The 24,664-nt window shown below is 44.2% G+C and overlaps 1 protein-coding gene across 1 annotated transcript in view; it reads left to right on the top strand.

The window, feature by feature from the left end:
- ADAMTSL3 (ADAMTS like 3) overlaps positions 1-24,664 on the top strand; it is a 203,650-nt gene that overhangs the window by 69,054 nt on the left and 109,932 nt on the right. The window contains exon 6 of the mRNA XM_066635419.1: positions 18,437-18,563. Within this exon, the coding sequence (XP_066491516.1) occupies positions 18,437-18,563 (127 nt within the window). The remainder of the gene's footprint in view (positions 1-18,436; positions 18,564-24,664) is intronic.

The raw sequence follows: 24,664 nt of genomic DNA, 5'->3' as shown, positions 1-24,664 counted from the left end.
ACTGCACTGGGTACCATTCCTTGAGGTGGTGCCATCCTGCACCCCCAGTGGCTCATCCCGAGGTGGAACCGTAATTGGCCTGCCCACTATGTCTCCCTGCCCGTGGAAGTCTCCTTTCCACCACTTCTCCTGCACCCCCTTCTTGTCAGTACTCAGAGCAGTTGTGAGTTGTTCTGAGCGGCTGACCACTGTTTTCACAAAAAGGCTGTTGGCTGCTCAGAGCTTACAACCACTCTGAGCACTGTAATCCGGAAGTAATTGATGGTGACTTCATCACTGTAACCACAGTTACTTCTTGGTCAGGCACGGCCCTGGGTGCCAAGGGGGCAGCTACACCACTGAGAATAGGATGCTGTATTTTAGGCTGCTTTTCATTGCAAGCAGAATCAGTGTGTATCAGAGAGATTAATTTCACGGAGAACTACTTGTGTGGCCTCTGCTTTGCGTAACTGGCTGATTTTGGGTTGCAAATGCTTCTGAAACCTCAGGTGCTGAGCATGCTGTTCAAATGAACTGCACAAAGGGTGAAGGCAAACGTGCACAATCGGAAAAGCAGGTGATAATGTAACTCAGTTCGTTGAGTTATGAATTTGTATAAATTTTTAAAAAAGAAAAACAAGCTGTAGCACGCCAGAGCCCAGCACCCTCTATATTCAATGGATGTTTTGTGTCCCATATATTTTTTGGATCTGTATCAGCGGCCCGTAAGGAGACGCATTTGCACCCTCCTCTCGTGGGTGGTCTGAAATCTCCAAGCTGCCCCTCCATGCTTCAGTACATTTTTTAATGAGAATTTAATATTTCTGAAGCACTCTGTTTTATGTGCTGGAAGTGGGTTTACAGAATGGAGAAAATGGTCTTTAGCTGTTGCTCCCTGGATATATTAAAAAAAAAAGTTTGCAAAAAAAAAAAATGTGGGAAGTCTTTTAGAAACAGTGAAATTTATATATATATATTATGGGTTGAGACCGTTTCTGTCCAGTTTTTCATTGTTTAATATTCTTTCAGTGGATAATGGGAAGATATGTAGGGTTTGGTTTACTTTGTGCCTCTCCACAGTGGAGCCTTTTGATTATGATGAACTGACACAAACACAGCCAGGGAAGTGGCAGGTCAGCAGGTGTTCAGTGCAGGGCATCCCCTGCTAGTTTGCTGCCTCCTCCAACCACCTTGAAGCAAGGGGTTTAGCTGGCTTCATGGCTGGGTTGCCCCTGTTCTCTGCTAAGGGGGGAAGTGAAAAGTGCTGCAGTTGACAGTATTTTTATACTTGGAGCAGATCTGTCATCCCACCTCTGGTACTAGATAGGATACATATCTTACTCCTCTGCTGAGAGAAACAACCCTGCTGTGGGCTCCCAAAAAGTATCTTGTTGACCACTGTTGAAAACAGGATGCTAGATGCAGCGGACTCTTAGTCTCATCCAGCAGGGGGAAAGTTTCTCTTCCCTCCTTAAATTTCTTCCTGTCACTTTTTCTCTCAAATGTGAAAACAAATGTCTTGTTTACATCTTCCCTTGTGCAGAGGGTCTGAATCATGAACTACTGGGAGTCGAAGGAGCAGAACTCAGTAGACAGATTTACAGCTGAGGAAGCTGCATGGGAAACCATATAGTAAAACATACATTTCCCATGGTAAATTTCATTCTCATGCACTTATTGACATTAAAAAGAAATCCCAGAGCCATCTTTAACATTCTCTGTTATCTGTTGTGTTCATGCCAAGATACTGTATTTTGCTTCTCAGATAAACAAATGAAAAAAAAAGAAGAGAAAGAAGTAAGAGCAATGTACAATCAATGAGACGGATGAAGTTTTATAGAGAGTTGTTGATGGTACAATCAAGGCATCTTTTCTCATGGTGTACAAATGTGTTTCTTTTGTCTCACTGTTTCCTCTGGTCAGCTGGACTTTGCAGGTTTGAAATGCACAAACCTGCAAAACCTATTTGCTAGAAGCGAAAGAGTGATCAGTATAGGGATCAACAGATCCACTCACTGGGGCAAACACCAGCATTCTGGGAAAGAGAATGTTTAGCACTGCAAAGGTCTACTCCTCAGAGGTTTTGCTTCCTGGGAGTCAGTGGAAGGTGGTTTTATATGTTTATACATCTTGAAAACATTGCACTGAGAGAGAGGGGACTCAGGAAACTACAGGCCTGTCAGCCTAACATCTGTTCTAGGTAAGGTGGTGGAAAGCCTAATGAAGGATGAAATCTCAAAAAGTACAGAAGAACGAGCTTTGCTGAGAGAGAATCAGCATGGTTTCTATAAGGGTAAGTTTTGTCTCATAAACCTTTCAGAATTCTTTGAAATGGTCAGCAGACATATGGAGGTGGTTGATTATATATATCTGGACTTTCAGAAGGCATTTAACACAGTCCCTCACCAAAGGCTTCTGGGAAAACTCAGCACTAAGGACATAAGAGGGCAGGTCCTTTTATGGATTAGGAACTGGAAGAACAGGAAACAAAGAATGGGTGTAAATGGACAATTTTCACAGTGGAGAGATTTGAAAAGCGATGTGCCCCAAGGATCAGTATTAGGAGCCATGCTTTTCAATTTGTTATAATCTGATTTTATGGACAAAATGAGCTGTTAATAAGTATCAGTTGAAGATGGGAGTAGGCATTTATAAAATGCATTTGGTTTATAGCAGTGATTCTCAAACTTTTTGAAGACCCTAGAGCAGGGGTCTCCAAACTTTTTGGCCAGAGGCCCGCATCAAATATCTGGCGTGGTGCTGAGGGCCGGAAAATTTTTTTTAAAAAATTAAATAAATAAATTAGAGATGGAACTTAGATGAGAGAATAAATGAATGAATGGGCTCATTCATTCAACCTCTCTGGCCCTCAGAACACCCTCCAGACACAGTCAGACACAGTCAGACACACCCTCCAGACACAGTCAGACACAGTCAGACACACCCTCCAGACACAGTTCTGGTCATGTTCAGTTGAGTGGACCAGAGGCTTTCAGGGGACCAGAGGTTGGCCATGGGCCGGAAAGAGGCTTGTTACGGGCCGCATCTGGCCCCCGGGCCGGGGTTTGGAGACCCCTGCCCTAGAGAATGCTGCCTGTTTTATAAATGCCAAGGGGTGAGGCTGTAAAGGGGATTGGGCAGCAGCGCTCCACCCCAAGTAGCAGCTTGTTTAACCCTCAATGCACATAGCCGAATCTGTCCTAATCCGTTTTGCGAACCACCCAAAATTGGATCACAGCCCACTGGTGGGTCCCAGACACACAGTTTACGAATCACTGGTTTAGAGGGTGCTGTCTTTGTTTTGTTTTGTGCACTAATAGCAGCTGTTTTTATGCTGTGGTTTAAATTGTTTGTAAACCACTACAGGTGCATAGAGCAGGATATAAATAAAATAAATGATCTCTCAAAAACAGGACATTCCCTGACTTGCGCCTTTATACATCTAGTTATGGAAAGCAACCCCTTCATCTGATGTACAGTGCAGTTAGTCATTGTTAATGGAGCAAGACACAAGCAACTGATGGGCCAGCGCACTGAAAGGCTGCTGCGCAACATCAAAAAGGGTTCAGGGCCTGTAGTATTGCTTCCCCCTCCTCCTTTCCCATTTTATATAATGTTGTCAGAGCTGAAGTATGTCAGGTGGTTAAGTAGCCTGGTCAGCAAGGTCAAAGCACACACACTAGGCATAAATCACACTCTCAGAACTTTGGAACCAAATGCTTCAAAATAGGGAAAGCTTAATTTGAGAATCTATGCAAGGGAATAATGAAAGGGAATATCAGATTGCTGCCCATCACAAGTACATCAGTTAAAAATATTCATGTATTTGTTTATGTAAAGTATTGTTGTTTCGCCTTTCCCATCCAACGGGGGGGGGGATGTTCAAGGTGGCTAACTATGTATTTAAAAAGCACAATAAAACAGTAAAAGCACATTCATTATTAACAAACCTGTACATCAGGAGTGCCCAAACCCTGGCCCTGGGGCCACATGCGGCACTCGAGGCCTCTCAATGCAGCCCTCAGGAAGCCCCAGTCTCCAATGAGCCTCTGGCCCTCTGGAGCTTCGTTGGAGCTCACACTGGCCCGACGCAACTGCTCGCAGCGTAAGGGCGACTGTTTGACCTCTCACATGAGCTGTGGGATGAGGGCTCCCTCCACTTCTTGCTGTTTCACGTCTGTGATGCAGTAGCGGCAGCAAAGGAAAGGCCAGCCTTGCTTTGTGCCAGGCCTTTTATAGGCCTTGAGCTATTGCAAGACCTTCATTCATTCATATAAGTTCATCTTTAATATATTCATTTATGTAAACTTATGTAAATGTATTCAAATTTGAAATGTAAATTCTTTTTTTCCCTGGCCCCCGACACAGTGTCAGAGAGCTGATGTGGCCCTCCTGCCAAAAACTTTGGACACCCCTGCTGTACATTAAACAATATAGGATGGCCCTAATTTTGGAATCTGTGGATTTGGGGCTGGAAACCGGAAGTCGTGGCTTTTGGCCCACTGAAAGCCTGAGAAGGGTCTCTGTATCTGACTGGAGCACAGTCCAACAGGTATTCAAATCTGCAGGTGCTGAACTTGTGGATAATGTGGGTGGACTTGTATACATCAACTTGTATCAAAACAGCACAAGTAAAAGGAATGTAACATAGGAACATAAGAAGAGCCCTGCTGGATCAGGTCAAAGGCCCATCTAGTCCAGCTTCCTGTATCTCACAGTGGCCCACCAGATGCCTTGGGGAGCACACAAGAGACCTGCATCCTTGTGTCCTCCCTTGCATCTGGCACTGTGAGGGAGCCTACTTCTAAAACCCTGAGATTGCACATACATATCATGGCTTGTAACCTTTGATGGACTTTTCGTCCAGAAATGTGTCCAGTTCCCTTTTAAAGGCATCTAGGCAAGATGCTACCACCACATTATGTGACAAGGAGTTCCACAGACTAATTACACTTTGGGTAAAGAAATATTTTCTTTTGTCTGTCTTAACTCTTTCAAAACACAATTTTAATGGAAATTTTAGGGAACAGAATAAATTTTAGGAAACAGAATAAATCAATATAGACTTTGGCTTTAAAGGCCAAACGGAACAAAAACATTTTCAATTTCCACTGGAACAGTAGTTGTGACAGAGCCATTCAGTGACAAGGATCTCTGTAACCACTGTAGAGAAGTCCCTCTCATGTGTCATCACCAAACACCCCTTTGCCAAGGGCAAGGCACAGAAGAAGATCCTCTCAGTTGATCTCAGGAGGAGGGCAGTTTCATACTGAGGGAGGTGGTTCCTTAAAATATCCTCCAACGGTTTAGGGATTTAAAGGTCAGCATTAGGACCTTGAATTGTACCCGGAAGTGCAAACTGTGCTTCTGAGCAAATAGAGGTGTGACGTGTTCGCATAAACCTTGTAAGTCAGACATTGTGACGCTGCTATACAGCATGAAACGGATGTGGTTTGAGCTGACATGAAACACTTTTTCACGTTTGTGTGCTGGGATTCTGTGCAAATAGCCAGATTAATGTCAGAGGAGGCCTCTTTGTCACCCCCTTCTCCTTGGGACTGTAGCGGGATGTGCGTGGGCCCACAGAGAGATTTCTCAGTATGTTATGCTTCTGAAGATCTGTGCCTCAGATAGTGCTCTGCTTTGCTGTCTGGTCCTTGTCCTTTTTCTCTTGTTCTCCCCACACCTTCTCTTCTTCTTCTTCTTCTCATGATATTTAAATCCCACCATCTGCTTAAGAAATGAACATTCTTGAATGTGGCCAGTGCTGCATTAACCTTCACAGATCGAAATGAAACATCCTGTGTTCATGGTTTTCATTTAAATCTAATTCCTCAGCCGAATCCAAATGAGAGGGGAAGGAGAACTATAGAAACAGCTGTGGAAACTTTTGGGTGATTCCTGGATTTATATTTTGTGAAATATTTATGAAGTTCCATAACCAGCTCTAATGTATCAGGAATAATTTAGCCTTCCCCCTGCTTTTGGACTGTGTGTTACTCGCTGACCCGAGTGCTCAGTCTCTGTCACTGTGGAAGAATTACAGTTATTGATGATTTCTTTTCCTCTTCCAAAAACACAGGGGTGAATGGAAACCTAGCTTTTAATATACTTTTAATGTATATGAATGCTCTGTTCTCTGGTGACATAAGTGTGTGTGGCTCTGCCTGTGTATTCCAGAAGGAAATTGAATCCTGTATGTGAGGGGCATAAACAATGTGTAAGATGCCATGGGCGTGTCTCTGACTGTGTTGCAGGCAGTCAGGGTCTCCTGACTTACCTCTTGTGTCAGCAGATCTGACAAACTAAAAACTTCAGTGCAGAACTACTACCTAGGCTGCAATACTTCCCTCGCAGGCCAGACCCTGCTCTGCTGGGTCTATAAAGCCCTGACCTCAGAATATTTCCCATTTGGTCTGAGTGGCAGCAAGAGTCTCCTAGTGCCTTGCCTCATCCTGCTATCTTTTCCTCTTCTGTGGAACTCATGGCCACAGGATGTGATGTTAGCCACTATCGTATGACTTTAAAGGCGGATTGGAGAAATTCACGGAGGGTAGATCTGCTCATGGCTACTGGTCGTGACAGCGATGTCCTCCCTCCTGGTTCAGCCCCAGTATGCCTCTGAATACCAGTGCAAGAGAACTTTGTCTTTGTCTCCCACTTGTGGACTTCCTGGAAGCAGATGGGGGACCACTGTGGGAGACTAGTAGGCCACTTTTGAGTCTCATCCAGCAGGGCTTTTGTAATTCAGTGCTCTTGAATTCAGCTTTTAGCCTGTCTGTACCTTTGATCCTTCAGTCTTTGATTATTATCACCAACCTTAGTCTTGCCTGCTTGGGGCCATAACTCTATATCAGCCCCTGGCAAGCTCCCATCGTGTTGCATGAGAGCTCTGGGTTCCTCTGACACTTGCCAGAGTCTCTCCTTCATTGAGAAGGCCAAGAGTGGCAGACAAGCTTCCCTGACAGACAGCTTGACTGCCACTGCTGATTGTGCAGTGTTGGGTTCAATCTTGGTGCGAGTGGCAACAGTGAGGTTCAGCAGGCCAGCCAGTAGTGCTCAATTAATGTATGCCTTAGACAGAACCTGTACAGCAATGCCTTGCTCTTTCATCTGGTTAGGGACCAGAGCGTGGACCAGGGATGTCCAAAGTTTTTGGCAGGAGGGCCACATCGTCTCTCTGGCACTGTGTTGGGGGCCAGGGAAAAAAAAAGAATTAATTTACATTTCAAATTTGAATAAATTTACATACGTTTACATAAATGAATATATTAAAGATGAACTTATATGAATGAATGAATGTCTTGCAATAGCTCAAGGCCTATAAAAGGCCTTGTACAAAGCAAGGCTGGCCTTTCCTTTTCTGCCACTACTGCATCACAGATGTGAAACAGCAACCAGTGAAGGGAGCCCTCATCCCACAGCTCATGCGAGAGGTCAAACAGTTGCCCTTACGCTGCGAGCAGTTGCATTGGGCCAGTGTGGGCTCCAACAAATCACCAGAGGGCCAGAGGTTCATTGGAGACTGGGAGTTCCCTGACGGCTGCATTGAGAGGCCTCAAGGGCCGCATGTGGCCCCAGGGTCGGGGTTTGGGCACCCCTGGTGTGGACGAAAGACAAAAATAGATGAATGTCAAAGCTTAGCCTTATTTAGTTTGCAAATTTATTTTGGCCTGTGAAAAATGTGGGTAACTAACTATATAACACATGTGAATGCATGCATGTCAGATTTTTGGCATCCCAGGCTTGAGATTGTTATTAGCCTGGATGTGGCAGGAGGCCCTGATATGGGCCTGGTATGAAGCAATCAGCAAAGGCAATCAACTGCACAGCTGAGGCAATCAACTGCACCTGTTGCAGGTGGGAGTCATGTGACTTGGGGAGAGATGAATGCTGAGTCACGGAGGCTATGAAGGAATGGTGCAATGCACCACTGGACAGCCAATCAGAGTGGGTCACAAGACTGTCTTGTGACTATGAGGACGCCCTACTCTGATTGGCTGGCCAGGGTATATATGGGGGCAAGCACAGACTACAGGTGTGGGTTGCTGTGGTGGAGTTGCTGCTGGTTTCTGTACTGATTTGGACTGCCTTATCGTGACTGTGACCTGCTGTATCCCTGACTTCTGGACCGTTTGACTGACTTCTGCCTGCTCCTTTACCAGTACATGCCTCTGCAACAAACAAGCCTGTGTCTGCTTCTTTGGCTCTGTTTGGGATCGCCTGCTTCTTTTGCTGTCTCCCTACGCTCCCGTGCCACTCCGCTATCGGGAAAGCAAGGGCTATCCTCCCCTGCTGACCTGACAATGCAAAACCTAAATAAACATAAGAACATAGATGAACATTGTGGAAGGTTGGATGAAATTGCACAAAAGAGGAAAGCAGGTGAACAAAATTTGAAATCTGACTATAATTGAAAACAGCTAAAAGAACAAAGCAATGAAAGTTAAGTGGATGAAAGTATACAGTGGATGAAAGTACACCGCAAAGTATATTGCTGTATACAGGTTGGCTCTTGGTATCTGCAGAGGTTCTGTTTCTGGAACAGAATAACTAAATCCACATATTTTGGGACCCTGAAAACCTCTGAAGGTGCTTTGAGGCCTGCAGGGGCCGTGCATGTTTATATACCTTTAAGGCAGTCTAGGGCAGGGGGAGGGTGGGACAGGGGAGTGCACGTGCCAGGAGAGGGGCAGAACCGGTGGAGGCCTCCTCTGTCAGATCCTATCCCCTATGTCAGTCTGCAAATACTATATTGTGCATGTTTTATTTTAGATGCAATTTGCCCATTTCGCAACAGTATGTTTTAGTTTTTCATTTCCATTACATATAAAAGGTCACAACTTCACCAGTGCTCTCTAAAAATGTTGATTGCTTTGTGTGAGTTTACTATAATCAGGCCATTACAACATTTTTATCATTTCTTACAGTTACACCGTTACGGTTCTTTTTAAGAGCTTGATATGGTCCCAATTCTTCCATTACCCTGTTTTTATATTGTCACTTGTTTCATTTAGGCAATTTGTGCTTTTTTGACAAAAAAAAAACAACAAAATAAAATCACCTACTTATAATTATTTCTGAATATGCCCTAAAAGCTTGCAGATGTTTTCCCAAACTGCCTGTAATATTTATAGTTGATCCCTTTGCTCAGTAAATAGCCAACAATATGGGGTGGATTAACTTGAACAAATGCCTTAATCGTTAAAATCTTTAGTCCTTTATGGCCGGCTGACATGGAGTGTGAAGCTGAGTGAGGCAATTCATTGGGTAAGCTCTTGGTCTACACCCCTCAGCTCTCTTCTTAAAACTGAATATTCTTAATAAAAAAAGTTAACGCACATCCCATTTTAAACTCATTGTATGTTTTCAGTGTTAACCTTTTCTGAAATGTGACCAGTAGTGGCCAGAACTTTCAAATCAATCTGCATAAAATTTGGCATCAAAATCTAAGTTGGGCAGTGCCTGGTTTCCTCCCCTGCTTTTTAGATATGGTTGCCACCATTTCACCGGTCCCCTTGCATCTATAGCTTTGGATTTCATTGTAGTATATCCAGTCACAATGTCTGCCCTAATCTGCAGTTGGTTGTTTAACAAAACTGGTTTCTGATAGCATGTAAGGGCCAAGCTAAACTTTGCATTATATGTTGGCTTTTAGAGTTAAATAGCAGTGATGTGCCAATCCCCCGCAGCTACACTCGAATCTAGTCTCACCACCTGCCCCTGTGACTTGACTCATGCATAAGTCTTAATGGGTGGCTGTGGGGACTCATCCAGAGTGTTTTTGGGACTCTGTTTGACTCAAGTCAGAGTCTTTTTGGCATATGAGTCAGGCGTGAATTCACTGAAAAAACAGAGCTGCTGTTGGGTTGTGTGTGTGTGTGTGTGAGTGTGTGAGAGAGAGGGAGAGAGTTCTCATTTAACACTCCCCAGATGTCCCCATCCCTTCCTCCATTGGGCTCCTCCTTTTCTTCTCCCTTTTCCATAGAAAAAGATGTGACCATCCATTTGGCCAATGGATGGTCTGTTTCTTCTGGGATGGACAAGGGTGTGCATTCCCCTCTGACCTGGCTGCCCCCACCTCATTTCTCCTTGTGTTCCAGCCTCATGCAGCCCTAAAAACAAAACTTGACTCTCTCCACTCCACCCCCACCTCCTGGAGCCAACCTACCCTCCTCTGTCTTGCTCACACGTGTCAGTTTGAATGTGGCTTCTGGGATTGCCCACAAGCTCCTTCGGGGTGCAGCGGAAAAAAGTAAACAAGCACTCACACCCCAGGCAGAGTGGCAGGCCAAAAGACTCGGGTTTTCGAGTCTGCGTCTCCACTTGTTCCCCAAAAAAGAAGTGTCCTATAACCTCAGTGGAAATGGCAACCTCAAAAACTACAGTTAGTTCTGAAAGGGAAATTTTCATTGGCCAACAGCAGCTTCCCTCTTGGAGTAAATAGCACAGTGATTTTCAGCTGGTGTGCCACAAAAAGGTCCACAGGTGGGCTGCAGGAGTTTGGAGCACAGTGTTTGAAAATCAGTGAGAAACTCTTCCAGGTTTTGTAGCTCTGTTTCTAGGGCAACTGTCTGTAGTAACGAACCGTCTGTCCTTCCTCTGAGGAGGAGGGACAGATAGTTACTACAGATAGTTGCTCTAGAACCAGAGCCGCAGAATCTGGAAGCATCTCCGGAAGCAGGAAGTGACATCACAAGTGGTGAAGACCATAGAGAAGACCACAGTGGTCAATGTGTTGCTTTTTTTGTTGAGATTGCATTATGGGGGAAACTGCGGGAAACTGCCTCCCAATGTGCTGTGGTTCCTGCCCTGATCGGGCTCCTCCACATCTGTGGTTTCACTTAACAATAAAAGCAGGGCCAAACTGTATGTTTATATTGGCTGCTTAGTTTAAGGGCAAACATGTAATTCAAAATAGCATCTGCAAGATATAAGACTTGTTCCTACTTCAGTGCCCACAGTCTAATTAAAATGGGAATCTAGCCCCAGTTGATTATCTCTTTTGCATCTGCTGCCAAGGGATGGTTGATAACATGGTTCTTAAGGTTTTATTTATTAGATTTTTGAAAGAAAATTTAGGTGGCTGGAGTGGAATGAGGAATGCCCTTAAGATCCTTCTGTTGCTACAGTTTCTCATTTACAAAGTGACCCTTGTTATCTTGGCTGCTAAAAAATGAAAAGCAAATATGGTCAGACTAAAACACTGCCTTTTGTTCTGAGGGACATTTAACTTAATCTAACTACTACTTGAGACTTGCACTAGGAATGAGGTGAGCCTTTGGTTCCTTTGAAAACTTAACAAGCTCTGAAACAAGGATTTGGAGGGATGAGCAAAAGGCTTCACAAGTTAGAGACTTGTGTAATCCCGACCAACTTTAACCCACAGGTAAAAGGAAGTGTTGTCCTAATTCAACTTTGATTTCCCTTGTGATCTCATAACCAAATTTCATTGGTTACTGTTCAAGACAAGAACCCAGTCAAGGCTGCTTCTGTTAACCAGGTGAACAGGCTAATACGAAGGAAGGCCAAGACAAAATTAGGGCAGAGAGGCCCAGCTCACTAAAGCCTCAGAGGGAAGGAGGTGTGGTGGTTTGGCTGATGAAAGAGCAGCATCATAGTCTAAACCAGGGGTCTCCAAACTTTTTGGCCAGAGGGCTGCCTCAAATATCTCGCACGGTGTAGAGGGCCAGAAAAAAAATTTAAACATAAAATTTATATAAATAAATTAGAGATGGAACTTAGATGAATGAATAATGAATGAATGGGCTCATTCTCTCAACCTCTCTGGCCCTTAGAAGGCCCTCCAGATACAACCAGAGCACAGCTCCAATCATGTTCAGCCAAGTGGGCCAGAGGCTTTCAGGGGACAAGAGGCTGGCCGCGGGCCGGATAGAGGCTCACCGTGGGCCACATCTGGCCCCCGGGCCAGGGTTTGGAGACCCCTGGTCTAGGCAATATGCACGCTACTTTTCCCCAAGGCAAGACTAAGCCCTCTTGCCATACAGGGGAGTTGTTTGCCATGCCTGCATGGAATGAGGAGGGCTATTTAAGCAATGAAAGTGAGAATGCACTTAGAATCCTCACAATTTGTTTCCTGAGTTGGACAGGCTCACTCTGAATGAACTGAGGATGCCATTCTGAGGCTGGCCATTGGTCCATCTGGATCATTGTTTGCTACACAGTGTGGCAGCAACCTTCCAGAGTTTCAGATACCTTGACTCCTTTGCATGCAAACATGTGTTCTGCCCCACCTAATGATAGGACGGACCCGGTCCCCCAGTATGTTCTACTACTGACCAGCTTCCTACCATCTCTGGTGCAGCACCTTGTGCAATTAATAAGTGCAGTTAATAAGTAATTCAGATGTGGCACATGGGAAGCATTGTTTAAAGTTTAATTAGAGATTTAGAATTCAGTGCAGGAACCCTGCAGAGGAATACACAGGTTCCAGATTAGGAAAGCAAGGAAATCCTCAGTCACTTGAATACAGAGGACTCTTTTCAGAGTGTCGTGGTAATAGCAGCATAGTAGAACTCTTTCTGACTGCTTTCAGTGTGTCACATAATTTGCTTAGTAATCTTTAAGACCTCTATAAGAAGGAAAAAAAAATGAGAACGTGAAGATGAAGATTCAGGGCAGTGGGATAGCCAACAGTAATTACTACAGTAATTACTACAGATGCTGCAGTCCACCATGCGTGTGGCTCCTCTCATTCGCTTTTGGAGCCATTCCATTGGAGCTCCTACACATTGTTATCACTGTCCGGAATGGCTTCGACAGTGAGTGGGAGGGAGCAGGAGGCTTCCTGCTTACACACTGCCAGGAAATTGTCGTGCTGTCCCCCCATAGCTATGTCACTCGTGCAGAGGAAGTAGATGTTACTGGCACAAGTACTGTTTAATAGGTATCCATGGTATGTATGTGGTTGGCCTTCCTCAAATCAAGAGAAACACAACAGTCAAATTATTGGGTCTGGATATTTCTAGTTTTCTGGAAATTACTGATTACTGGTTAGCCATAGATCTGTTCAGGCATTTATTTAGTCAGATTTTATTTTAAATCAATTCAAATTTGGATGTGTGGATGGGGCAGATTCAGATTGCTCCCGCTGGCCTTGCTTTTGACATCACTATATTCAAAGGTTGCATTTGCACAGAGCCTGTGTCCTTCACCTGAGCATATGATCCAGTACCCTCCATTTTCCAGGTTGCCCATGCAGGAGCCTGTTTACATGCATTAGCTTCACTGGAAACATGTTTCTTGAACCCATGAAGCAAAATCAAGTGACTCACCCCAGTTTGTAGATTCAAATGAGTGCCTGAATAGGGCTAACTATTCCCTTTTATCAAAACCATTTGCTAGCAGTGCATTGTGCAGATGGGATAGCCATCTTTTTCTTCAGTTTACCCAGTGTAAGTATCGGCTGTGAGATATGAAGTTGGGGTTTTCTTAAAGTCATTTTTGTAGTCCATTTGGAGAAAAGTCATTTTTGATACTATGGGAAGGAGTGGCTCTGCTTTTCCTAGTGGAAAGGGGTGCGCTGCTTTTCCTAGTAGGAAAGTGAAGAGAGTGATTTTTGAATCCTGTCTTTCAGATCTTTATCTTTCTGGCACCGGGCTTTCCAGACTGCTTGAGAACACTCTCAGCAAGCGTGAGAAGGCCCACAGAAGGAACATCTTATAAAATAAGCCTCCAAATACATCTTGGGGGAGAAACACAATGCAGCCAGTTCTGTCATGCACGTGTCATTTAGAAAATGATAGTTGGGAAAAGAACGTATGACCACTTTGGAAAGTCCTTGGAGAGAGAAAAGCAAATGCTTAAATGAACTGAGGGGAGTATTGTGAATCTTGTGCATATGCGTCTTGAAGAGGAACAAATGTTTCATAAGAACCTCAGCAGAGCCCTGCTTGATCAGAGCAAAGGTGCATTAAGTACTTCATTTTCTTTCCCCTGGTGGCTGTGGGAAAGCCCAGACATGGGAGATGAGAGCAGAGAAAACAGTTGTATATGGCTCTTGTGACCAATAGCCTTTGATAGATCTTTCCTCCATGAATTTATCTTAACTTCTTTTAAAATCATTTTAGCCAGTGTGTCTCAACCAGTGGTGTTCTTACCACCGATGGTACTTGAGGAGGTGTCTGGTGAAACTCGTGGGACCATAGTCTGCTGCCCCCTGGCAGTGAGACCAGCAAAAATATTTCTTTAGCCAGTGTGCAGTTAGTCTGTGGAACTCCTTGCTGTAAGATGTGGTGATGGCGTCTGGCCTAGATGCCTTTAAAAGGGGATCAGACAAATTTCTGGAGGAAAAGTCCATCATAGTTACAATCCATGATGGGTATGTACAACCTCCTGGTTTCAGAAGTAGGCTACTCAGAATGCCAAGGGAAGGCATCAGGATGCAGGTCTCTTGTTGCCTTGTGTGCTCCCCGAGGCGTCTGGTTGGCCACTGTGAGATACAGGAAGCTGGACTAGATGGGCCTTTGGACTGATCCAGCAGGGCTCTTTTGATGTTCTTATGTTCAATACAATGCTGCAAGCAGCACTAGGAGACTCAACTCACCAGGCAGAGCTCTAGTACACACTTTTTGCGTTCTCAAAAAAGTCCTCTTTTCCACCCTGAGTCTCTTACAGGTGTTTGTTGTGTTGCATCTGGCATTTCAATCTGGAAGTTATTTCTGTGGTGCTTCCAATAGGTGGGCCTTGCGAAGTGGTATGGCAAGGGGCAAACATTCAGAAATGCTGATGTAAGCCTCTAGCAATTGCTTCATCCCATGGCAGCAAATTTCATAAATTAATCCTGTGTCGCGTGAAGGACTTTCCATTGTCTCTCCTGAATCTCCTGCCAAGCAATGTTATTGGGTGACCCCAAATTCCAGTATTGGAAGAGAGGGATAAAATTTATCTGTATCTACTTTCCCTGCATTTCATTCTTGCAGGGGAAGTTTCTTGTCCCTGCTAACATGTTAATCCACATCAGTCTTCGCTTCCCTGTTAAGGTCTCATTTGTTATTAAAGCATGCTTCTTCCTGATAAGGCAAAATTAACTTTCCTCCCTTCTTGATGGTAAGACAGATAAGACAGTATGCTCAAACTCCTACAGAGGAAGTTGTGACCTTGGGCTGAGAAGTGACACGTTCTGCTTTGCAACAGGGTGTGGAAATTCCAGATCTGGCCATTGGTGGTCTCTTGTTCTTTGCTGTGAATATTTGTTTACTTGTCTTGTGCTAATGAGTGTTTTGTGCATGGCAGACCTTGGTAAAGTGTTCTGGAATGAGAAAGAAAAATACCTCCTTTCCCAAATGGTTGCACTTTGTGCCACGCATTCGACCAGCAATTTTCAACTAGTTTGCGGTGGCACATTGGTGTGCCTTGAAAGGTTCACAGGTGTGCCTTGGAGGTTGAAGTGCCATGGTTGAAAATTGCTATAAAACTCTTCTGGGTTCCATGGCACTGTTTCTAGGGCAACTGTCTATTGCAGGGGTGTCCAAAGTTTTTGGCAGGAGGGCTACATCATCTCTCTGACACTGTGTCCAGGGCTGGGGAAAAAAAGAATTAATTTACATTTCAAATTTGAATAAGTTTACATAAGTTTACATAAATGAATATATTAAAGTTGAATTTATATGAATGAATGAAGGTCTTGCAATAGCTCAAGGCCTATAAAAGGCCTTGCACAAAGCAAGGCTGGCCTTTTCTTTGCTGCCACTGCTGCATCACAGACGTGAAACAGCAAGCAGTGTAGGAAGCCCTCATCCCACAGCTCATGCAAGAGGTCAGTCTCCCTCACGCTGCGAGCAGTTGTGTTGGGCCAGTGCAGGTGCCAACAAATCTCTGGAGGGCCAGAGGCTCATTGGAGACTGGGGGCTCCCTGAGGGCCGCATTGAGAGACCTTGAGGGCCGCATGTGGCCGCAGGGCCGGGGTTTGGGCATCCCTGGTCTATAGTAATGAGTTGTGTGTACCTCTTGCTCCACCTACCATGTGGAATCCAGATGAGTTTCTCAGTAGTGATATCACAAGAGATAAAGACCATAGAGGTCAGTGTGCCATGAGAAGAAAAATGTTGAAAATAGCTGCATTAGAAGGCTGTGGTGTTGTGATAACACACAGTTTGTCACTGCAGCTATAGAGGCTTAGATTTTGTTTTCCTTTCCCCAGTTTTGCTGTCACTTGATGGCAAAACTGCTGCTACTTTAAGTGACAATAGGAAGGACCCACCATCGTGGAGATTGAAAGAGAAGGTTGTTCTTTGTCTTTAACCAGTTTCAGTTGTCCATTTAGGTGGAGCATTGTAGCTAAGAGCATGGACTGCAAGCCAAGAGTTCAAACATTACCTCAGCCTTGAACTCTCTCAGCGGCCTTAGGCAAAGTACTCAGCCTATCATCAGCAAAACGGAGATCATGTTCCTTGTATCCTTGAGATTGTTACAGGGCATTGATGTGTATGAGACACTTTTAGCACTCAAATCCTAAGTGAGGTCACTGCTGCTGTTTCAATTTACATACACTTCACTTTTCGGAGGGTAAAAGGTCAGGTCTCTGCCCCAGGGGGCTTGCAATTTATAAAATAGACATAAGGGAGACAACAAAGGAAGGGAAGGGTTATGGAAGCAGGATTAAACAGGGAGATAATACATGATTAGCTCAGTCGCTGTCTTGTGCAGCAAGAAGGAACTCACAAGGTCAAAATAGAATGCTGGTACAAAATAGCCTGGTTTCTAAACTACCATCAGTCATGTGGTTCTTGGGTTGACTTTTGCCTCTGGTCATTAACTCACTTAAGTGGCCTTAGACAAGTCACTTCCTCTCAACCTCAGGCTCTCATTTGCAATATGAGGCTAAGACATACTTACCTTACAGGGTTGTTAAGATTGTGTAGTGACCTTTTGGTTAATGTGTTTCTGGACAGTTAGCAAAGAAGCATGGGATTCACTTCTTAGATTAGAGTGGTCCAACTCGTGGCTTGCGAGGCCCTTTACGTCAATCCTCGAAAGCCCCGCCACAGCCACCACCCACCGCCTCTTCCCGCTTCAGCAGCTTTTCGATCTCCTGGCTGCGCTGTTCTGGCTTCTCCCTTGGGGAAACCGGAATGGCACAGCAGGGAGATCGAAAAGCCCTGACGGACCCACCGCTGCCTCCTGCTGACTGAACCTGCCTAGTGAGTCCAGCGACTCAGAACTCAGAAGTAATTGCCGGTGACATCATCATATCGCCGCCAATGCGTCCTGAGTACCCTTCTGTACTGCAGCGAGTCATGGACTCTTCGCTCACAACAGGAGAGGAAACTGAACGCTTTCCACATGCGCTGCCTCCGATGCATTCTCGGCATCACCTGGCAGGACAAAGTTCCAAACAACACAGTCCTGGAACATGCTGGAATCCCTAGCATGCATGCACTGCTGAAACAGAGACGCCTGCGTTGGCTCGGTCATGTCGTGAGAATGGATGATGGCCAGATCCCAAAGGATCTCCTCTATGGAGAACTTGTGCAAGGAAAGCGCCCTACAGGTAGACCACAGCTGTGATACAAGGACATCTGCAAGGCCTTAGGAGTGGACCTCAACAGGTGGGAAACCCTGGCCTCTGAGCGGCCCGCTTGGAGGCAGGCTGTGCAGCATGGCCTTTCCCAGTTTGAAGAGACACTTGGCCAACAGTCTGAGGCTAAGAGGCAAAGAAGGAAGGCCCATAGCCAGGGAGACAGACTAGGGACAGACTGTACTTGCTCCCGGTGTGGAAGGGATTGTCACTCCCGAATTGGCCTTTTCAGTCACACTAGACGCTGTTCCAGAACCACCTTTCAGAGCGCGATACCATAGTCTTTTGAGACTGAAGGTTGCCAACAACAAATACTACCATGTCTGCGCAGTTGGGAGGGTGATGCCAGGGTCACGTGCCCCCTCTCCTTTGGCTGTCAGAAGTTGGACTGCCCTGTCTTAGAATATGCAAAAATTGGCACATCTATTCATTTCCCCCCCCCCAAAAACGTCAGAACTATGCTGGGTTAATTGGCACATTTGGATGGTATTCAGGGTGACTGTGATATGCAGCCAGCTGACCTAACGCCAGATTCTGCTTGACCCTGGGAGCTTAGGCTTTCCTTGAATCTGTTTGACTGAAGCTAGCAAGTGATGAAGAGCAAATTCAAAACAACACAATGACATAGATGTCCTGAGAGCTGCATTGTAGGAAATGGTATTTGGCTTGCTAGGAACTTGCATATTTCTTAGGCAGGAATATACCATAATACATTTAATTATTATAGCCTAAAAACATCTCAGGTTAGTTCTTTTTCATGCCTTTTGTTGGCTTAAACATGAAAAGGAAGGTGTGCTTTTGAGAGCAAGAAGTAAGCTCATAAAATTTGAAGAGATAATGTAATACATAAAAATGTTAAAACCTGAGCGTTCTGTGGAAGACTTGCCCTTCTTCTTACTGTGGTGTTGATATTGCCAGGCAATAGGCTGTGATCGACAACTCGGGAGTCACGCAAAGGAAGACAACTGTGGGATCTGTGCAGGAGATGGTTCAAGCTGCAGGCTGGTGAGAGGTCAAGCTAAGATTCATGCTTCTTCAGAAAAAAGTAAGTTGCTGACAAATTAAATGTTTATTATTTATCCTGGACTTTCTTCCTGCAGCTGTATGAGTAGAGTTGGGTTTCAGTTGTGGACTGTGGCTAAATCCTTTCTACACTTTCCTGGGAGTAAACCCCTTTGACTATAATGGGACTTACTTCTGAGTAGACATGCATAGGATTGGGCTCTATGATAGGAATAGCCATCAAGAAAGGCATCCTGATTTTTAGACTGTGTTTGTGTGAACATGTCTGTTTGCATACAAAGGGGAATATTTTTATAATTTCACAATTGAAAATCTAGCTACTGAAGTTGTATCATGTGATTATAACACCCACTTCAGGCAATCATCTAAGACAGGGGTCTCCAGACTTTTTGTCACAAGTGCCATGTCATCTATCTAATCATGTGTAGAGGGTTGGGAAAATAATAAGTAGGTAACAAGTAGATATCTTTTATGCACATTATAGGGAGGGTTGTAGCTGAATGGCACATACTTTGCACATCTGCCTCAGTATAAGGCACATTCCTATGATTCTATTTCTATTTTTTTTTTACTGAAAGCAAACTATACATATTTAAAATAAATATGTAAATAAACAAACTGAAATAAAGACCAGAGGAGGGGGCGATCAACCTGATATACGGCCAGAGAGGATTGGGGCTTCTTTATCATTGTGAACGCAGCTGGAGTTTGGCTTGAGGAAGAAATGCACCAAGAGGAGAGCTGGGCTTCTTCTTTCATTTCTAAGTGTGCAGTGATTTTATTGAGACATTGAATTGTTGCCAGTATTGGGGGCTTCAAACAGAGTTTTGAGAAAGAGACGGCTTTATTGAGGTCCTGATCCCCTCTGAATCTCTGTACAAAACAGGCCATTCCGGGCCCCCACTGGTCTTGATGTTGCTTGGATTGTGGCCACAGTTATCTGGTTTTCTCATCATTCTACTGCAGTGTTTTATTTTGCTTTGTTTTTAAAATGGGTCTTGCCTTAATCTTTCCTTTTGTGCTTTGGGTGTAAAAGTGTGACTCTGTAATGCAGGCGTGCATTACTAGGCACTGGGTCATATTTTAAATTCATAGCTTTTGCTGCTGACTTGTGTCAGGGTCCAAAACACCCTCTTTTTGATTACTTGTGTACCATGTGGAAATCGTTTGATGAAATGGTCCCTGGTGAGGGGAATGGGAAAACATGGTTTCTGTTAGTGATTCCGCGCTGGTTGAGGTGTCCGCAATATTTGCAGCTCCTTAGAGTCTCATCAAGAGATTACACATATAGTTTTTCTTTTCTTTTCCCTATAGACTGATCCAGTGAACTGTTGCACTGGGAAGTGATTAGGATGGGATGCAAGAATTGCTGGGCAAGACATAACAGCATGAGCTTCTTTGGGTCACACTAGTATCTCAATTGGGTTGGCACCCTTATTGCCAGATACAGGCAATAACACAGGGCTTGTTATACAACAAAATTATGCAGGCCAACATACATTTTGCTGTCTTAAAAGTAAAACCTATTCCTGTGTTTATTAGTGCTTCTGATTCCAAAAATGGCATCGGTTTTGCCCTAGCATGTCTAGTTTTGCAGATATGGCATAACCTCATTAGTAAATAGTTCAAGTAGTTTTCTCGTGAGGAAACCTATGCCATAGATTTTTCATGAGGAAGCTACTTGAACTATTCACTAACGAGGCTATGTTAGAACATAAGAACATAAGAACATAAGAACATAAGAACATAAGAACAGCCCCACTGGATCAGGCCATAGGCCCATCTAGTCCAGCTTCCTGTATCTCACAGCGGCCCACCAAATGCCCCAGGGAGCACACCAGATAACAAGAGACCTCGTCCTGGTGCTCTCCCCTACATCTGGCATTCTGACTTAACCCATTCCTAAAATCAGGAGGTTGCGCATACACATCATGGCTTGTACCCCATAATGGATTTTTCCTCCAGAAACTCGTCCAATCCCCTTTTAAAGGCGTCTAGGCTAGACGCCAGCACCACATCCTGTGGCAAGGAGTTCCACAGACTGACCACGCGCTGAGTAAAGAAATATTTTCTTTTGTCTGTCCTAACCCGCCCAACACTCAATTTTAGTGGATGTCCCCTGGTTCTGGTATTATGTGAGAGTGTAAAGAGCATCTCCCTATCTACTCTGTCCATCCCCTGCATAATTTTGTATGTCTCAATCATGTCCCCCCTCAAGCGTCTCTTTTCTAGGCTGAAGAGGCCCAAACGCCGTAGCCTTTCCTCATAAGGAAGGTGCCCCAGCCCCGTAATCAGCTTAGTCGCTCTCTTTTGCACCTTTTCCATTTCCACTATGTCTTTTTTGAGATGCGGCAACCAGAACTGGACACAATACTCCAGGTGTGGCCTTACCATCGATTTGTACAACGGCATTATAATATTAGCCGTTTTGTTCTCAGTACCCTTCCTAATGATCCCAAGCATAGAATTGGCCTTCTTCACTGCCGCCGCACATTGGGTCGACACTTTCATCGACCTGTCCACCACCACCCCAAGATCTCTCTCCTGATCTGTCACAGACAGCTCAGAACCCATCAGCCTATATCTAAAGTTTTGATTTTTTGCCCCAATGTGCATGACTTTACACTTACTGACATTGAAGCGCATCTGCCATTTTGCTGCCCATTCTGCCAGTCTGGAGAGATCCTTCTGGAGCTCCTCACAATCACTTCTGGTCTTCACCACTCAGAAAAGTTTGGTGTCGTCTGCAAACTTAGCCACTTCACTGCTCAGCCCTGTCTCCAGGTCATTTATGAAGAGGTTGAAAAGCACCGGTCCCAGGACAGATCCTTGGGGCACACCGCTTTTCACCTCTCTCCATTGTGAAAATTGCCCATTGACACCCACTCTCTGCTTCCTGGCCTCCAACCAGTTCTCAATCCACGAGAGGACCTGTCCTCTAATTCCCTGACTGTGGAGTTTTTTCAGTAGCCTTTGGTGAGGGACCGTGTCAAATGCCTTCTGAAAGTCCAGATATATAATGTCCACGGGTTCTCCCGCATCCACATGCCTGTTGACCTTTTCAAAGAATTCTATAAGGTTTGTGAGGCAAGACTTACCCTTACAGAAGCCATGCTGACTCTCCCTCAGCAAGGCCTGTTCATCTATGTGTTTTGAGATCCTATCTTTGATGAGGCATTCCACCATCTTACCCGGTATGGATGTTAGGCTGACCGGCCTATAGTTTCCCGGGTCCCCCCTCTTTCCCTTTTTAAAAATAGGCGTGACATTTGCTATCCTCCAATCTTCTGGTACCGTGGCCGTTTTGAGGGACAAGTTGCATACCTTAGTCAAGAGATCTGCAACTTCATTCTTCAATTCCTTAATAACCCTTGGGTGTATGCCATCAGGGCCCGGTGACTTATTGATCTTTAATTTATCAATGAGGTCTGAAACATCTTCTCTTTTAACCTCTATCTGACTTAACTCCTCGGTTAGGAGGGGCCGTTCGGGCAGCGGTATCTGCCCGAGGTCTTCTGCCGTGAAGACAGATGCAAAGAACTCATTTAATTTCTCTGCCATCTCTAAGTCTCCTTTTATCTCCCCTTTCCCTCCCTCACCATCCAGAGGGCCAACCGCTTCTCTGGCGGGTTTCCTGCTTCTAACATATTTGAAGAAGCTTTTATTATTCCCCTTAATGTTGCTGGCCATGCGTTCCTCATAGTCTCGCTTGGCCTCCCCTATCACCTTCTTACATTTCTTTTGCCACAGTTTATGTTCCTTTTTATTCTCTTCATCAGGGCAAGACTTCCATTTACGGAAGGAAGCTTCCTTGCCCTTCACAGCCTCTCTAACTTGGCTGGTTAGCCATGCGGGCACTCTCCTGGATTTAGTGGAACCCTTCTTTCTTTGCGGTATACACCTCTGCTGGGCCTCTATTACTGTTGTTTTAAGCAGCCTCCATGCACTCTGGAGAGACTGGACTCTTTTTACCCTCCCTTTCAACCTCCTTCTAACCAGCCTCCTCATTTGAGGGAAGTCCGCCCGTCGGAAGTCAAGGGTTTTTGTTAGAGATTTGCCTGGTATTCTTCCCCCAACGTGCACGTCAAAACGTATCGCAGCATGATCACTGTTCCCCAATGGCTCAGTAACGTTTACATCTCTAACCAGGTCCTGCGTACCGCACAAAATTAAATCCAGAGTCACCTGTCCTCTGGTGGTGTCTCCAAAACCAGATTGTGTCTCCAAAACCAGATGTGATAGGGCAAAACTGATGCCATTTTTGAAATCAGCACCACAAATTAATATAAAACCACCATAATTTTTGAAAAAAGTTTTTCTGATCCTCAGTTTCTCAGTCACAAAAAAAAAAAATGAAATATACATGTTAATTTCAGTTTCCTATTGAATGCCACTGAGGTAAAAATGACCCCAAATTTCCTAGTCTATAGACTACAATTTACTCAAAAAAATTTAGAAGAGGATTGGGACTGTGAAACATTACAGAGAAATTGATCACATTTGAAGCTGGGGGATTCCTCATGTATGGAGCTGCAGAAGAGTAAAATAAAAACTCTTATTTTTTTCCCCAATTGTCTGGGTCACTTTGATCCTACTGTTTGGATGAAGGTTAATCAGTTGACAGTCCTAATGATGATTCTTTTATTGATTCATGAACGGATTCTCGTGAAATCTTGGGATTTAATAGACCACAAGAAAAAGTAGCTGTTTTGAACATGGGAAGCAAACTGTCAATCTAAGAGTCCTATTACCCTTTAAAACAAAAAACAAAGGCATAACCACCGGTTAGTCATCAAGCCAAAAGAAATCTAACTTTCTGGGAAAGTGATCAAACATTTTGACTGAGAAAATGATCAAGCATTTGACTGATGACTCAAAAAGAAAGTGTAGTAAGTTGTAAAAGCTGCCATGCCCCTGGAAAAATGAAATATCTTGGTTCCTTTATGCATGGAACTCACATCAGCATCAATATCAGTTCTGTCTACTAGGAAGCTTTTAGGTTTGAATTATACTGACCTCTTTTAGGTCTCCCGACTTTGTTTGCTTTATTGACTGGCAAAATATGATTGTAAAAGATTGTGTTCTTGATGCTAAGAACAAAATAAAGCCTCAGGTTTTGATGCATTTTCAGTCCTCAGGACAAACAAGGGCTTCATTCACATCTTGTCGTGTTCACATTGCATTAATATTCCAGGTTGTCCTGGAATATTCCACTTCAGGTGATCCAAGGGGGAGTGATGAAAGAGGAGGCATGAGTGGCATACACTTCCTCTCCCTACATTTCTCAGTCTTGGTGAAGGGGACACCAAAGTGTGGAGAAGTGCATCATTCACTTTTCCTCTCCCATCACTTCTTTGGAACATCCAAAGTGGATCCTGGTCTGAAGTTCATAGTCCAAGTAAGAGCCACTGAGATGCTGTAGCTCAGATGTTTGACTTAACTAAGAAAAATCCAGGTTCCTATCCTCATTTGCAAACAAACAAAATGAGAGGCAACAGGTCTATAAAAGCTAAAATGCAGTAAATTAAAATGAGTCCAATGGTGCCTTGGGGTTAAAGATAGCTCACAAGAAAATACATAACTCTTGCCAGCACCTGTTAATCACCTTTTAAAGGCTAAAATACCCACTGGAAAGTTGTTTATTGTTTGTTTATTATAGTGATTCTCAAACTTTTTAGTACCCAGACCCACGTTTTAGAATAAAAGTCTGTTGGGACACACCAGATGTGATGTCATTAAGCTGGAAGTGATGTTATGGTCAGCAGTGGCATCTTCAAGCAGGAAAATTTTTTAACATCAACATGACAAAAATCAAATCAAATTAATTAAAAGTGTACAATAAATATAAGTTTATAAGTTATTTAAAATAAAGAACCCTCATAATCCACCCAAGCAACAACAACAACAACAACAACAGTATTTATATACTGATTTTCAACAAAAAGTTCACAAAGCGGTTACAGAGAAAATCAAATATCTAATGGCTTCCTGTCCCAAAAGGGCTCACAATCTAAAAAGATGCAACACCAGCAGACAGCCACTAGAAAAGACACTGCTGGGGTGAGGTGGGCCAGTTACTCTCCCCCTGCTAAATAAAAGAGGAGCACCCACTTGAAAAAGTGC

Source organism: Tiliqua scincoides, chromosome 8, assembly GCF_035046505.1.
Source record: "Tiliqua scincoides isolate rTilSci1 chromosome 8, rTilSci1.hap2, whole genome shotgun sequence".
In the NCBI taxonomy this organism is placed as follows: domain Eukaryota; kingdom Metazoa; phylum Chordata; class Lepidosauria; order Squamata; family Scincidae; genus Tiliqua; species Tiliqua scincoides.
The sequence above is the reverse complement of the archived record's forward strand: the minus strand, read 5'-3'. Positions and strand labels throughout refer to the sequence as shown.